The following is a 16,860-nucleotide window of genomic DNA, read 5'->3' on the forward strand; positions in this document are numbered from 1 at the left end:
AACTACTCAATGCTCCAGGAGGCCCACTTACACTCAGGAATTGAAGGCAGCACCCTGAAGAGGGATTTGTGCTATCTTCACAGCAGCCGAGATACGGAAACGGCCTAAATGTCTGCTGACGGATGAATGGATTAGAAAAATGAGACACACCCACACGCACGCATGCACACCAGGGAATATTACTCAGCTTTAAAAACAGGAAATCCAGGGGCGCCTGGGTGGCTCAGTCGGTTAAGCGTCCGACTTTGGCTCAGGTCATGATCTCACGGTCCGTGAGTTTGAGCCCCGCGTCAGGCTCTGTGCTGACCGCTCAGAGCCTGGAGCCTGCTTCCGATTCTGTGTCTCCCTCTCTCTCTCTTCCTCTCCCGCTTCCACTCTGTGTCTCTCTCTCTCTTTCTCAAAAGTAAATAACAAACATTAATAATAATAAGAAGAATAAGAAAATGGCACAAGTGAAGGACTCACCCTTGGGGACTCAGGGGCTGTGCCTCAGTGAACTCATCCTTTGAGAGGCTCTCCTGCACATCCATCCGAATTTTCCGCAAATACTGGCAATGCCGGAGGCAGAAGGAGGACACCAGTACATCCATTCTCCGGTTCATTGGAAGCCACACTTCTTGGAAGCTGTTCAATGCCAAGCAAACAAAGTCTTCATCTTGAGTCTCAAAAAGACAGTAGAAGCAGTCCAGGAAGTCCAGAGGGGAGGGGGTGCTGGGCTGCTGACCCAGCAGGGAGATCCAGCTCAGAAGCCCCTGCCTCACCACCAGGGGGACTGGACATCCAAGCAGGACTTCCAGGGTCCCCATCACCTCTTTGCTCATGAGGCCAAACAAGAAACGCTTCATCTGGAGCAAGTGAGCATTGGAGCTGATTTGTCTGAGCTCCATCAAGCTCCTTATGTTCTCCATGAACACAGGGTAGGGATCCCACTCCATTTCCAGTCCTTCTAGAACGTAGTGCAGGGCAGCACAGAACTCCTGGATGCTGGGGTGCAGGAACGTGTAGCACCTTTCATGGCCATGGTCTCGGAGGAGGACATTCATGTGAAACAGAGCGGAGAGCTCGGACTCCCTGAGTCCGTGAACACTCAGGTCATCTCCGTAAAACACAAACTTCATGTTCCACACTCCCTGCACCGCCATGCGGCACAGGCTCTTCAAGGTGGCTCTCTCTTCCCGGCTGAGACAGCGCTGGGATGGGTCTCGGGGAGTGAGATGATGGAACAGAAAGGTGGTGTACAAGCCCGTGAGGGTCTGGCAGGAAGGAGGAAGGCTCTTTCCTGACGCCTCATGCAGATTCAGAGCCTCGCAGGTGAGCCACCCCAAGATGGGGACCTGGCACTCGTTAAACAGCGGGTGGTTGTCCACCACCGAGTTCAAGACTTTCGTCTTCTGATGCTCATTCTTCATGTGCTTAAGGAGCAACTGAACCCTTTTCTCCACGGAGATGCCCCTGACTAACAGGTAACGGGGTGACAGGACCATGGATTTGAGCTTTTCTATGCCCGTGTCTCTGACGGTGATCATCAGGGAGGCCTCAGGGAGCAGGACTTTCTTCAGCAGACTGTGCATCAGAACGGACATGGGTTGCTTGTCTCCCCAGTCTTCACAGAGACCCAAGTCAGCATATTTGAAGGCAAAGTCCAGGTCATTGAAACCATCAACAACAAACAAAAGCCTTTCTGGTTGGGACATGATCTCTGTCACCGGAACCTGTGAGTGTGGCCACTCCCTGCAAATTAGCTCTGCAAAACTGACCTCCCTCATCCACGGGATTTCTCTGGCATGGAGGAAGAAGACATAGGAGAACATTTCCTGGTAGAGTTCACCTCGCGCCCAGTACAGCAGGACCTTTCTGGCCAAAGCTGATTTCCCAATTCCTGATTTCCCGTGCAAAACCACAGTGTGAGGCCGGAAGCCCCTCTGGTCTGGATTAAAAGCATCAAACAGTATTTGCATTTCTGGACAGTCAAAGGCAAAGTTGTCAACACCATGGTGTGCGTCCAGCTTCATAGCAAATTTTGTCATCACGTGACTCTTGTAGTCCCCTGTATTACCTCCACAGCCCAAGTTGGACGGGAAGGGAGAAGAAAAAACAGGAAACAAAGTTAGAAGAAAGTCTGGATTTCAGGAAAAAGCAAAACACAAGTCCGCAAACCCCTGGACCTAGAATCAATGGATCCTAAGTTAGAGCATGTATGTGTACATGGTTCTTTCGTTTCTTCCTAGCAATGGGCTGATAACAACCTCCATCCTTCACACAAAGGTCAATTCCTTAAAGCGTATGAACATCCTACAAAATACCTCTACTTGTCCCTTTAGCCCCGTCTTTTTTTTCAGCACTTAATACCTGACACATTACATTTTTGTTTGTTTCTTGTCTGTCTCCCCTCAGTAGACTCTGTGCAGGGACTTTGTTATTTACTGTTGTATCTTTATTAGAATGATGCCTGACACCCTGTAGACACTCAAGTATTTGTTAAACGAATAATCTATGCCAAACACTACTATGCAGTCTATGAAAGGCAGAGAAGCTTAGGGGAGCTGAGGATGTGTGTGCATCGGCACTGATTTCTGGGCTTGCAGGACAGGCATGGATCTCCAGCAGCTTCGGGCTGCTATGGAGAAACCCCTCCATGCAATGGGAAAACCTGCTCTGCCACAAAGAGGCAGACATGGCCCTGAAGTCAGACAGATCCTGCTTGAAATTCCAGGCTCTCTTGTATGGTGTCAATTTCTGAGCCTCAGTTTCCCCACCTCTGAGAGGAGATTAACATCCTCTTGAAGTGTTGGAATAAATATTTAAGAGAGAATGTGCCTTCAAAATTTATTGGCACAGGGCCTGGCAAAAACAATCAGTGGCCACTATTGTCGTTACAAACCATAGTTCCTTCGCATTATCTGATTATATTTTTATCCCAGCACTTGTCACAAATGGCAGTTATTTTATGCATCTGGTTTTTGCCTAGTCCCTAGCTTGTGATGGAAGTTCCATGAAGGCACTTTATCTGCATACCTCCAGACTCTTCAACAGCCTCTGACGTCTGACAGGTACTCAATAACATGAAAAAAAAAAAAAAACTCCTCTAAGCTGGGGTCCTTACATTTGCTGGTAATACTATTATATATTTTTTAAAAAGATGACAAGATCCGGGGCGCCTGGGTGGCTCAGTCGGTTAAGCATCCAACTTCGGCTCAGGTCATGATCTTGCGATCCGTGAGTTCGAGCCCCGCATCGGGCTCTGTGCTGACAGCTCAGTGCCTAGAGCCTGTTTCAGATTCTGTGTCTCCCTCTTTCTCTGACCCTCCCCCATTCATGCTCTGTCTCTGTCTCAAAAATAAATAAACATTAAACAAATTTTTTTTTTAAAAGATGACAAGATCCTCTCTGTACAAGTGTATAAGGCAATGACTATCTTTACATAAAATATCTACCCAGAAGTTCTAAATCTTAAGCTCCCTTATTCTGTATAGGGAAAGGTATTAAGACACCTATATTAAAACTATAGGAAGCAGGGGTGCCTGAATGGCTCAGTTGGTTAGGTGTCTGACTTCGGCTCAGGTCATGATCTCATGGCTCATGAGTTCAAGCCCCGTATCGGCCTCTATGCTGAAAGCGCAGAGCTTGGTGCCTGCTTTGGATTCTGTGTCTCCCTCTCTCTCTGCCCTTCCTTTGCTCATGCTGTCTCTCCTTCAAAAATAAACAAACATTAAAAAAATTAAAAAAAAAACGCAGGAAGCAGACCTTGAGGTCTGAACAACCTCTATTTGCTGAGCTCAGACTGATGCATTATCCTCAAAGGACAGACTATGCTCCTGGGCTATAGGTTTTCAAAGAGAGAAGGAAGCCCCAAGGAGGTACATCTGCGTTGAATTTGGGTCGCCCTTGGCCACCTCTTCTCCCATGGACTCAAGTATTGCATCTGTGACCAATAGTTCCAAATCTCCTTCAATGGTGCTGACTTCTTCCCTGAGATCCTAGGCTCATGTGTCAAACTCCCCACCTCAAAGGGTCACAGGGACCTCAAAGTCAGTGCGTCAAAAACTCATGTTTTACCTCCAACAAGAAACTCCTCATAAGTTTCCTATAAGTGGCAATTAGACAAAAGCTTCTGTTTGTGGACTTACTTTGGAACAGATGTTTGCCTCAATGCTTTCTCCATAAACCTAATTTTAGCCCCATCTCACTCTTATGGTGGTTTGTTCATCTGCAAAATGGGGATATTAATACCTCCCTTAAGAGACTGGTGTAGGATGCTATGACATAATCATAAGACATGGAGAATAGCACCTGGCCCGTGGCAAGGATTCTAGAGAGGTCGTCAATATTGGCATTTATTACCACTCATCTCAACTGAAAATGGACAACACTGGCAACTGCTGGGTCTTCAAGCATTTGTCTAGTGAAAGATTAAGGCTAACGTAGGTTACGTCACAGAGATGGAATAAAACTCCAGCTTGAAAGTCAAATAAATCACTGATTCCTGGCATCACCATCCATCAGGCTGTCTAGTGGAAAGGCAGGAGCTACACCTGACACTTTTTCCCCAGAAATCCCAAACACCAACTTTTATCAAATACCTCATAAGTCAAATCACTTCTGTCCATCAACACTTCCTTGTACATGAATATTCATAGTGGCTTTATTCACAATAGCTAAGAGGTAGAGACAACCCAAATGTCCATTGTCTGATGAGTCAGCAGTAGAAATGAGCTAAGTGCTGGTATGCGCTACAACATGAATATAGAAAACATTATGCTAAATGAAAGAGGCCAGTCATGAAAGACCAGACTTGTAGGATACCATTTATATGTATGGTATACATACATAGAAGTCCAGAATAGGCCAATTCATAGAGGCAGGAAGTGTATTAGTGGTTTCATAGGACTTGGAGAAGAAGAGATACAGAGTGATAATGGGTTTGGGGTTTCTTTTGGGAAGAGGAAAATGCTCTGGAATAACATAATGGTGATTATTTGCACAACATCGTGAACATGCAAAGAAACACTGAATCGTACACTTTAAAAGGGTGAGCTTTTTGGTACATTGATTATAGCTCAACAAAAAGTCTCAAGTGGAGTGCCTGGTAGCTCAGTTGGTTGGGCAACTGACTCTTGATTTTGCCTCAGATCATGATGTCAGGCTTTGTGAGGTCGAGCCCCAAATCGGGCTCTGCTTGCAGCAAGGAGCCTGCTTGGGATTCTCTCATTCCTTCTCTCTCTGCCCCTCCCGTGATTTCTCTTGCTCACTCTCAAAATAAACTTGAGAAGAGGAGAGGAGAGAGGAGAGAGGAGAGAGGAGAGAGGAGAGAGGAGAGAGGAGAGAGGAGAGGAGAGGAGAAGAGAGGAGAGGAGAGAAGAGAAGAGAAACAAGAAAAGAAAAGAAAAGAAAAGAAAAGAAAAGAAAAGAAAAGAAAAGAGCCTCAAGTAATATTCCTCAGAGAAGTCTGCTGTCACTTCCTTGACTGGTCAATTGCTGTTTCATACAAACATGGCACCTGGGATCTCATCGTTTTGTATTTTGTTTGGTTTAGTTAACATATAACTCTATATGGCCATATGTATATATATTTTACCACTATTTTCCTATCAGTTCTTCAAATGGTAGGTATTCACAAAATAAAGGTTGACAGAAGGGCTTGGGAAAAGAGGTCACCACTAGCCAAGTACTTCTGAACAAAGTGCTTGATTACTCTTGGCTGTATTTAGTGCCTGTCAAACGAGCTTACGCTTCATGCCCAACTTCCCCAGCATCCCAGGTCTTTGGAATGTGTCTTCATACAAAGTAACTGTAGATGATCACAGCGGACATATGTGATGCCTTTGATGATGATTCATTCTAGGAGCTCTTGGGGGAGGAGACTGATGTACCAGAGACAAATGCAGATGAGCAATGGGAAAGTGGACTCCTCTGCCACCCAAACTCCATTCCAGGATGGCAAAAAAAAAAAAAAAAAAAAAAAAGCAAACAAAAAAAAAACCCCACAGCGAATCAGATTTCTTTACCTTGTTCTTTCATCTCTGCTGCTGTGACACCATCTTGTTCTATAGCTTGTGAAATTTCTGCAAAAGAGAGAAGGAAGAATAAACTCCCCCATTCTTTTATTTTTAAATATAATTGTCAAATTGGTTTCCATACAACACCCAGTGCTCATCCCAACAGGTGTCCTCCTCAATCCCCATCACCCACTTTCCCCTCCCTCCCACACACCCTCAGTTTATTCTCAGTTTTTAAGAATCTCTTATGGTTTGCCTCCTTCCCTCTCTGTAACTTTTTCCCCCCTTCCCCTCCCCCATGGTCTTCTGTTAAGTTTCTCAATATCCACATATGAGTGAAAAACATATGGTATCTGCATTTCTCTGCCTGGCTTATTTCACTTAGCATATCCTCCAGTTCCATCCACGTTGCTGCAAATGGCCAGATTTCATTCTTTCTCATTGCCAAGTAGTATTTCATTGTATGTGTAAACCACATCTTCTTTATCCATCAGTTGATGGACATTTAGGCTCTTTCCATAGTTTGGCTATTGTTGAAAGAGCTGCTATAAACGTTGGGGTACAAGTGCCCCTCTGCATCAGCACTCCTGTATCCCTTGGGTAAATTCCTAGTAGTGCTATTGCCGGGTCATAGGGTAGATCTATTTTTAATTTTTTGAGGAACCTCCCCACTGTTTTCCAGAGTGGCTGCACCAGTTTGCATTCCCACCAACAGAGGGTTCCCATTTCTCCACATCCTCTCCAGCATCTATAGTCTCCTGATTTGTTCATTTTAGCCACTCTGACTGGCGTGAGGTGGTATCTCATTGTATAAATTCCCCCATTGTTATGTGAATATCTGAATTAGAGAGGGCAAAGACCCACATCTCAGGACCAGTTTGGAACATGGCAGCCACTGGCTCAGCTAGAGATGCTAAGTGTATGTAAAATGAGCACTTGATTCAAAACCAGGAGATATGAAGTTCTGGTCTCAATTCTGCTTTTAATTCTTTGGAGACCTTTTGGCAAGTCATTAAAATGGTGGATAAAATCTGGTGGATAAGAACCAAGGGTCTGGAGTCAGACATAGGATTTAAATGGGAATTCTGTCCCTTCCTGCTTATGAGGTCTTAGTCAACTTGCTGGTCTAACATGCTTCTGTGGGTTCATCTGTAGAGCTAGGATAATAGCTCCTACGTTGTGGAGTTGCTCTGAAAATTAAACCAGGTGTTTTGGTAGAGGAATAGCACAGTCTCTGGTGTATAATAGCTACTACTTGCTGAGAATAACCATTATATCTACTTATTAAAAATAGTTTCCTAATGTGGCTAAGTACATATTTGACATAGGTGATATGGGAATGACTTATGGTATTTAAGGAATAGTCAAAAGGGTGGTGTTAATCTTGCAAATTATAAAAAAAAATGCAATAAATTATCACAAATGTAACAGAAAACCATTTGAGCATTTTAAAGCAGACGAGTCAAGTTTTCAGATGTAAATTTCTAAAAGATCACCTTGGTTATTATTGTATGGAAAATGGATTGCATACAGCCAGAGTGGAAACGGATAAGAAATTTGAAGGAAATTATTCTCATATACAGGGTATGGGTAGAAAAACATAGAAATGGATTATACTCTAGATGTGCATCTTATAGGATTTTGATTCATTGGATGAAGGTGGAGAAAGAAAAGAATCAGTCAGACTAAAAAGCGAGTAGGCTTTTGGAATGAATAAGCAGGTGGATAGCAGTCCCATTTACTGAAGCAAAAAAACAGAGGAGGCAGATACATAGAACACCAAGAACACCAATAACAGCAGATTACATGGTCTTCTGAAGCACGCATAGAACTTTCTCTAAGACACGCCACATGTTAGCCCATAAGACACAACGTGAAAATGGAACAACAAACTAAAACTTACAGCATGGAGATAGAGCAGTGGTTAGAGTGTCGACATGTGTAGGGTTTAAGTATACAGCTTAGCCTCTGGATTTTCAGTTTTGTTACCAGATGATTGGAATTACAGTTACTACCACACGAAGTCCTGTGGAGATCTAGGAGATTGAAGCACGTGGCACCATGCTTAACCCGTAAGGTCTCAACAAGTGGTAGTTCTTGTGCACAATGGTAATTTAGAGGGGTTTCCCAATGTGGCTTAGAAGACCCCAGCTTTTGTCCATTTTGATCCTACTGCCAAGATTAGTCAGTCGGTGTCTCTATTTCATATCGCTAAATCACTAGTTAGTAATCTTTAAACCCAGTAAGATACGATTTTATCCCTCGAAAGAGAATATATGGGACTCCCCCTGTTAAGCCTAGATTTACATTAAAATTGGGATAATTTATGCCCTCTGGGATTCTGAAACTCTGTGACTCATCAGTTCCTCAGACTTTAGTTTTGAAAGGGATTTTCCTGCCCACAGTCTGAACAAAGCTGCTTCAACAGGAGGTTGGTCCTGATTCTTTTGAGGTGTTAGACTTCATGGTCAATGCTGACTGCTAGAAGATTAGCAATATATAAGTGGTAGTGTGGGTAACAGTGGGGGAAAGCATGCTGTCTATATAAGCCTACATCTTTCCCTGTATGTTTTGGCATCACTGCTTTGAGTCCTTTTGTTGGTCTCCTTTTTCCTCCACTGAAGTGTAAACTTCATGAATGCCGGGGATTTACATGTACTTTGTCCGTGGATGTATCACAAGTCACAGAGCAGTGCCTGGCATATCACTGGTACTCAAATATTTGGGGACTTGTATTGAACATGGTTTCGTGTTATCTGGTTCTCCTCACCAAAGCCTCCAAAACAGATTATTAGGTGAAGCTTGTCCTGGTGGGGTCATGGAGTTATCCAAACTGAAGATGGAAACTCAAATAGTTGTAAGAAAGCTTTAAGATCACAGAGCTCTTTGGACTCAGAATAAGAAAGACCATGATGGGAATGCAAGCTGGTGCAGCCACTCTGGAAAACAGTATGGAGGTTCCTCAAAAAACTGAAAATAGAATTACCCTACGACCCAGCAATTGCACTACTAGGCATTTATTTACAGGATCCAGGTGTGCTGTTTCAAAAGGACACATGCATCCCCATGTTTATAGCAGCACTATCAACAATAGCCAAAGTATGGAAAGAGCCCAAATGTCCATCGATGGATGAATGGATAAAGAAGATGTGGTGTGTGTGTACATACACACACACACACACACACACACACACACACAACACATACACTGGAGTATTACTCGGCAATCAAAAAGAGTGAAATCTTGCCATTTGCAACTATGTGGATGGAACTGGGGGGTGTCATGCTAAGTGAAATTAGTCAGTCAGAGAAAGACAAAAATCATATGACTTCACTCATATGAGGACGTTAAGAGACAAAACAGATGAACATAAGGGAAGGGAAACAAAAATAATATAAAAACAGGGAGGGGGACAAAACAGAAGAGACTCATAAATATGGAAAACAAACTAAGGGTTGCTGGAGGGGTTGTGGGAGGGGGGATGGGCTAAATGGGCAAGGGGCATTAAGGAATCTACTCCTGAAATCATTGTTTCACTATATGCTAACTAATTTGGATGTAAATTTAAAAAAATAAAATTTAAAAAATAGATTAAAAAAATAAATCTTTTGAAAAGTTAAAAAAAAAAAAAAAAAGAAAGACCATGATTACCAGATCCTCAGAACCCATACAACCACCTGACAGAACAGAAAGAACACTGGACTCTCAGGAGTAACGGTTCAAGTCCCAGATGTGCCACTAACTCATCACCATGTGGCTTGAGACGTATCCATTTTCCCACCATGCCCATACTGACCTGGTACTTCTTTCATGCTCAGTTCTTGGTCATTCTTCATCGTAGAATTTTCTGGCATTTCAGCCAGTGAATACCCTGCAACAGAGAGTAGATGAAATAATAGTCTCTAATAAAGTCAGCAATTTCCAAGACTAGGGATGAGATTTTCCATTACTAAATACTGAGGGGAACCAAGACAAGTCTCAGATCTCAGTTTATTCCATGACTAACTGGTATCAGAGACAATGGAGTCAGATCCTCAAGTGCCACCAGCACAGCAAAGCAACAGAGACTTGTTGCAAAGACAGCTCTGATTTTGAATTTGTAAATTCCAGTCCCAGTTTTGCTGTAAGGCCTTGGGTAATTAACATAACAAGGCAGTTTGTGGTGGCTATCAAGAATTTATCTTCAAGGGGCGCCTGGGTGGCGCAGTCGGTTAAGCGTCCGACTTCAGCCAGGTCACGATCTCGCGGTCCGTGAGTTCGAGCCCCGCGTCGGGCTCTGTGGTGACTGCTCAGAGCCTGGAGCCTGTTTCCGATTCTGTGTCTCCCTCTCTCTCTGCCCCTCCCCCATTCATGCTCTGTCTCTCTCTGTCCCAAAAATAAATAAATGTTGAAAAAAAAAATTAAAAAAAAAAAAAGAATTTATCTTCAAGAGTCATCCGGAACACCTCTCTTGAACTTCAAACTAGTTAGTTAACTACTCACTAGGGGCCTGTGAATTATCCAAATAGAGGTGTCCAGCTCACCAGTTCTAACATTGTTTACTCCTCCTGTCTACTTGCTGCAAAACAACTCTTCCAGTGTTTCTTGGGATGAGGTAATGGAACCCCATGCACCCGGTCTCATGCCAGAAACACGGGTGTCATCCATGATAGCATATTCTCTCTCTGCATTTAGTCCTACAAAACTGTTGTGTCTGCTTTTGAAACATCTTCAATTGAATTTCTACTTTCTCTAATGGCCACTGCCACCCTGGCCCAAGACACCTTTATTTCTCCCAAGGGATGCCAGAATGGCCTCTTAACTGGTCTCCCCATACCTATTCATTTATTCTGTCTGGACCACAAAACACTTCAGCAACAATGATGAAATGTCAATGGGATTATTTTTACTCCATCCCCTTTCAAACAAATGGCTTATTCTTTGTTATTAAAATTATTTTCAAGATGCTGTGTTGTCCAACTTGTAGTCCACTTCCCCATATTTATCTCTTGTCTTGTTCCCTCAAGTTCTTCATGCTCTAGCCAAGCTCTTTGTTAAAGGCTTCATGATGCTCCTGTCTTCTGCTCATCATGTGCTATGTGCTTCTCTAACTATGCCCAGTTGGCTTGGCTAGCTTCTTTTCTTCATATTTGTTTCAGCCTGAACTTCACTTCTTCTAGGAAGTGATTCTGGCCTTCGCTTTCCTCTGGTCTGGAATAGGAACCTCTCCTTTTTCTACACCATTAAAAAAATCACCCGTTTATTCCTCTTCCTTGCTGCACTGGAAACTATGAATTCTCATGGGTCACATGCCAGAGATTTAAAGATATGTTAAATAATGAGTCCTGTCTTTGTCACCTGTAAGCTCATGAACTGGGTCATGTTGTAGAACTTGGTAGAAACTCTATTTTATTTTATTTTTTATATAGAGAGGGAGGGAGCCAAAACATAAGAGACTCTTAAAAACTGAGAACAAACTGAGGGTGGTTGGGGGGTAGGAGGGAGGAGAGGGTGGGTGATGGGTATTGAGGAGGGCACCTGTTGGGATGAGCACTTAGTGTTGTATGGAAACCAATTTGACAATAAATTATATTTATTTAATATGAAATTTATTGTCAAATTGGTTTCCATACAACACCCAGTGCTCATCTCAACAGGTGCCCTCCTCAGTGTCCATCACCAAGTTTCCCCTCTCCTCCACCCCCCATCAACCCTCAGTTTGTTCTCAGTATTTAAGAGAATCTAATGGTTTGCCTCCCTCCCTCTAACTTTTTCCCCCTTTACCTCCGCCATGGTCTTCTGTTAAGTTTCTCAGGATCCACCTATGAGTGCAAACATATGGTATCTGTCTTTCTCTGACTGACTTATTTCACTTAGCATAATACCCTCCAGTTCCATCCACGTTGCTACAAATGGCCAGGATTTCATTCTTTCTCATTGCCAAGAAATATTCCATGGTATATATAAACCACATCTTCTTCATCCATTAGTCATAGAACCTCTATTTTAGCTTCTTCAATGGGGAACCTATTTCATGGAATGGGTTTGAGACTCAATGACAGGGCAGTTTCAACATAGTGCCTCATCTAGAGTACTGACTCAGTAAACATCACCCATCATTTTAATTTTAGAGCCCTAATTTCCTGTGAATCAATTAGGGCTTTTTTTGTTTTCCACACAGGGCTTTTTTGAAGCTCTGAAAGGATAGCTTCTCTTAAAGTCCTTTGAACTTCAGATAGATGCAGAGTTACAGCTAGGCATTTAGGGCCAATCTGACTGCTCACCCTTGGGACTCTTTTCTAAGTTTTCTGTCCACAGTTGAAGAAGAGAATTCCTCCTGATAAAGGAGGGCTATTATTTTTTTCTACCTTTCTCCTAAATACCCTAAGATAGTCACACAATATGATCTGAATACATTGCTATAATATGGACACCAAGAGTCTGACAATATCAATCCTTAGAGTTCCTTGAGCCTTAGTCCTTCAGCTTGGGGCAAGAAATATGGGATACACCCACTGTACATCCACCATATTGTTCTCAATAAGTGAATGAAGCTTTGTTGATCCCTTTCTATATGTTGTGTTGTTGAAACTTTGCAACAGCACATGTAAGCATTAGTGTTCCAAGATGTGGAATCCAAGGGTCAGAATAAAAGGGGATTTGCTCAAAGTCACACAGAACAAGTAGAAGGTCCAGAGCTCAAGCTTAGCACTTAGGACTCCGAATCCTATCTACTAACTTCAACCAAATTCTGTCCAGGTAGAGGGTCTATCTACTCAATTCTTTTCTTCCACTGTTTCACAGGGGAGAGACTACTCTAATTTCCAGCCAGGTAGGATGACCATTGAGTGACTTCTCACAGTTCAGACTCACGCTGTGGAGATGGACCCAATTAGACATCAAGGATACCTTCCCCGTTCCCATGGGGGCTTGATGTCATCTCCTTTCTCTCCTACCCCCGGATTTGCCCCATGTCTTACTCACTTTTCATCTCTTTCCTTGCCTTCTCAGAGAGTATGGACAGGTTCATCTTTTCAAAGATGTGAATAGATATTTTCCAGGCAAGAGATTCTCTATAATGCTCATGCAACAGGGAGGCTAGATGTTCCACATTGGCACCGTTTACTTCAACCCACGGAAAAGAGCACATTGCCAGTTCTGAAGCATTTTCCATGAGCAATTCCTTAAATGTCTGAAATTCTTCCTTTCCTAGCTGCTTGAAACACCACTGCAGTCCATAGTTGGAAAAGGAGGGTAGTTTGGCTTCCCACATCTTAGTGCAAGGCTGAGAGCTCAGGTTTTTATGGAAAAGTGGATTCTTTGGTAATATGGAGCAAATGACACCTGTGGAAGAGTATTAAGATTCAAAAGAGGATCTTGCATCAAATTCTCAAGTTCATACAACCAACCTCAGTTAACTCACTAGAAACAACATTCTCTGTTCCTTTTGTGAAACACACAGAAAAGCCCCATTCATGGGTAACAATTCTTTATAGACTTAAAATTACTTGACTTCATATCTGTTTATCTCATTACAAGAATATAAGCTCTGGGATGTTTTTCTGCCCTTATCCCTAGTTCCCAAAACACCACCCAGTATAGGGTCAGATTCAAAACACTTAAAAGAATACATAAACACTAATTTGAAAGGATATGTGCACCGTATGTTTATTGCAGCATTACCTACAGTAACCAAATTATGGAAGCAACTCAACTGTCCATCGATAGATGAATGAGTAAAGAAGGTGTGTGTATATGTACACACACACACACACTTGGATATTATTCAGCCATGACAAAGGACAAAATCTTGAGATACCCAACACCATGGATGGAGCTAGAGAGTATTATGCTAAATGAAATATGTCAGACTGAGAAAAACAAATAACATGATTTCAGTTGTATGTGGAATTTAAGAAATAAAAAACAAATGAGCAATTGAAAAGGAAAAAAAGAGAAAGAGGCAAACCAAGAAACAGACTCAAGGATATTAAGAGAACACACTGATGGCTACAAGAGAGGAGATGGGTGGGGGTGATGGGCAAACAGGTGATGGGTATTAAGGAGGGCACTTATGTGATAAGCACTAGGTGTTGTATGAAATTGTTGAATCACTATATGATACACCGGAAACTAGTATTACACTTATATTAACTATACTGGAATTATTAAAATCAACAATAAGGGGCGCCTGGGTGGCTCAGTCGGTTAAGCGGCTGACTTCAGCTCAGGTCATGATCTAGCGGTCCGTGAGTTCGAGCCCCGCGTCGGGCTCTGTGCTGACAGCTCAGAGCCTGGAGCCTGTTTCAGATTCTGTGTCTCCCTCTCTCTGACCCTCCCCCGTTCATGCTCTGTCTCTCTCTGTCTCAAAAATAAATAAATGTAAAAAAAAAAATTAAAAAAAATCAACAATAAAAAAACCCCAAAACACTTATCAGTGATGCTCTTGGCTCATGAAAACTGGCAAATAAGTTACCACCACTTACTGAAAATTAGTCACACTGTTTATTACTAGTATTATGTTTATTTTTGAGAGAGAGAGAGAGAGACAGAGAGACAGAGAGAGAGAGACAGAGACAGCATGAGCAGGGGAGGGGCAGAGAGAGAGGGAGACACAGAATCTCAAGTAGGTTCCAGGCTCTGAGCTGTCAGCACAGAGTCCAATACGGGGCTCAAACCCACCACGATCTCATGGTTCGAAATCATGACGAAATCAGACCCTCAACTGAGCCACCCAGGCTCCCCTATTATTATTTTTTTAAAGTAGGCTCTACATCCAATGTGGGGCTTGAACTCATGGCCCTGAGATCAAGAGTTGCACCCTCTACCAACTGAGCCAGGCAGGTGCCCCAGTCACACAGTTTTTAGAGCAGTTGATTCCTTCTGTGTCTGTTAACGTAATATGAAGTTACATAAACATAGTAAGGAGTTGTGGTATAAAAATAAATGGGTAAATGTTTGAAAATGTTATTTGACAAGGATATTCTATCTAGAAAATATAACAATAAAAAGATAAACAACCTGATTAAAAATGGGCAAATGATCTGAATAGGCATTTCTCCAAAGAAGATCTACAATTGGCAAATAAGCACATGACAAGATGCTCAACCTCCTTGGCCATCAGAACAGATTCTACACCCCTGACCCCCTCCATCAGCTTGTTCTGTACATGGATGTCCATGACCTGTACCATGCATTTCTTCTCAGAATCGTCTAGGCTGGTCAGTGGTGACAAACATTTTGTACTTGTTAGGAATGCTCCAGGAAGAATTCTTAAATCTAGCAAATCTCCTCTTCCATTATTATATGGCCTCTATAAGCAGGGACAACCAATACCAATTGGGCATTTTGGGGCTGTTCTGGTCTTGCCCAGCCATTGGTTTGTGGTGGAAAATAAAGCAATCAAAGGGATATCATGTAATAAAAAACTTTAAGGGCTCAAGTAGACGGCAACTTGATTTTTTCCCCATGAGCCATAGTAGAGTGGAGGTTAGCTGTGCTGGATATTCCTATACTTGCTGTGCTTTTAGGTCTGATTTGTAGATACCCAGTGAGGTCCTCTCGAGCTCCTTCCTGGTACTTGGAAGCATGTCACCAAGGTGCAACCAGATTGTAAGGTACATGTCTGGTCAAACTCGGAGTTTTGTTGTTGCTGCCTAGGTAGACGGGGCATCTACTCTCTGTGCCCTTAACTTACACACTGGATTCTGGTAGTTTCTCTCTGCTGCTCCCCTGCCATTCTCTACATGCAGTTTTAAGGAGGGGGTGGTGACTAAGATTACTTCAATTTACAATGAGAGAGCTGGAGGATAAAGAAACTGAAGATTATAAAATACAGTTAAAACCTTGGATTGTGAGGAACTTGTTCTGTGAGTGTTCCACAAGATGAGCAAGCATTTCTTTATTTTTTTTATTTTTTTAACATTTATTTATTTTTGAGACAGAGAGCATGAACAGGGGAGGGTCAGAGAAAGAGGGAGACACAGAATCTGAAACAGGCTCCAGGCTCTGAGCTGTTAGCACAGAGCCTGATGCAGGACTCGAACCCACGGACCGTGAGATCATGACCTGAGCCGAAGTCAGACGCTTAACCGACTGAACCACCCAGTCGCCCCAGAGCAACCATTTCTAGTAAATTTTAACTTAACAAGCAGTGTCTTGCAGTATGAGTAGTACGTGATGCTGAAGGTCACATGGTCACAACTGAGCCAATGCTTCTTGAAATTCACCTTGATATACAGGTGCTTTGGATTACAGGCATATTTCTGGAATGAATTAAGCTCACAAACCAAGGTTTTACTGTACATGGAAGGAAGGGCTCTGGGCTGGTGAAAGAGGGGGACACAGATGCTACTGTGACAAAATGGTAGTTTTCCTAAGCTAGAGTATTTCAGACACTGCTTTCAGAGATGAAGCGGTCTACATGGGCACAAGTTTTCCCCCTAGGATATAGGACACAGGGGATCACAAATGTCTGGTTTATGAGAATTACATCTTAAAACAGTTCAGAGATGGTAGTCAGACCATTATCATAGACTGACCAGCTGCCTGGAGAAGCAAGTAGAGTGGTTGGGACAGAGAGCTAATGGCCCACAAAACTGAAAACAATCAGCCCTTTGCAGAAAGTCCACTGACTTCTGCTCTTAAAAAAAAAAGCTTCAACATTGGGGTGCCTCAGTTGGTTAAGCATCTGACTCTTGGTTTTGGCTCCATTCATGATCTCACAGTTTGTGGGCTCTGCGCCAACAGTGCAGAGCCTGCTTGGGATTCTCTCTTTCTCCCTCTCTCTCTGCCCCTCCCCAACTTGCTCTTTCTCTTTCAAAATAAATAAACCTAAAACAATTTAAAACTAAAATTTCCTATTTTCCCCCCTCCAACATAAAA

At 42.8% G+C, this 16,860-nt stretch overlaps 1 protein-coding gene across 1 annotated transcript in view; it reads right to left on the minus strand.

Moving 5' to 3' along the window:
* NLRP5 (NLR family pyrin domain containing 5) overlaps positions 1 to 13,321 on the minus strand; it is a 32,004-nt gene extending 18,683 nt beyond the window's left edge. Inside the window, exons 1-4 of the mRNA XM_047094267.1 lie at positions 12,961 to 13,321; positions 9,794 to 9,868; positions 6,006 to 6,062; positions 466 to 2,056 (exon numbers count right to left, since the gene is read on the minus strand). Coding sequence (XP_046950223.1) covers positions 466 to 2,056; positions 6,006 to 6,062; positions 9,794 to 9,868; positions 12,961 to 13,249 — 2,012 coding nt within the window. The 5' untranslated portion in view covers positions 13,250 to 13,321. The remainder of the gene's footprint in view (positions 1 to 465; positions 2,057 to 6,005; positions 6,063 to 9,793; positions 9,869 to 12,960) is intronic.
* Between the last annotated feature and the right edge of the window lie 3,539 nt (positions 13,322 to 16,860).

This window comes from Lynx rufus, unplaced genomic scaffold (assembly GCF_022079265.1).
Source record: "Lynx rufus isolate CCGP_SWC_20201006 ecotype Redwood Valley unplaced genomic scaffold, mLynRuf1.p SCAF_39, whole genome shotgun sequence".
Classification (NCBI taxonomy): Eukaryota; Metazoa; Chordata; class Mammalia; order Carnivora; family Felidae; genus Lynx; species Lynx rufus.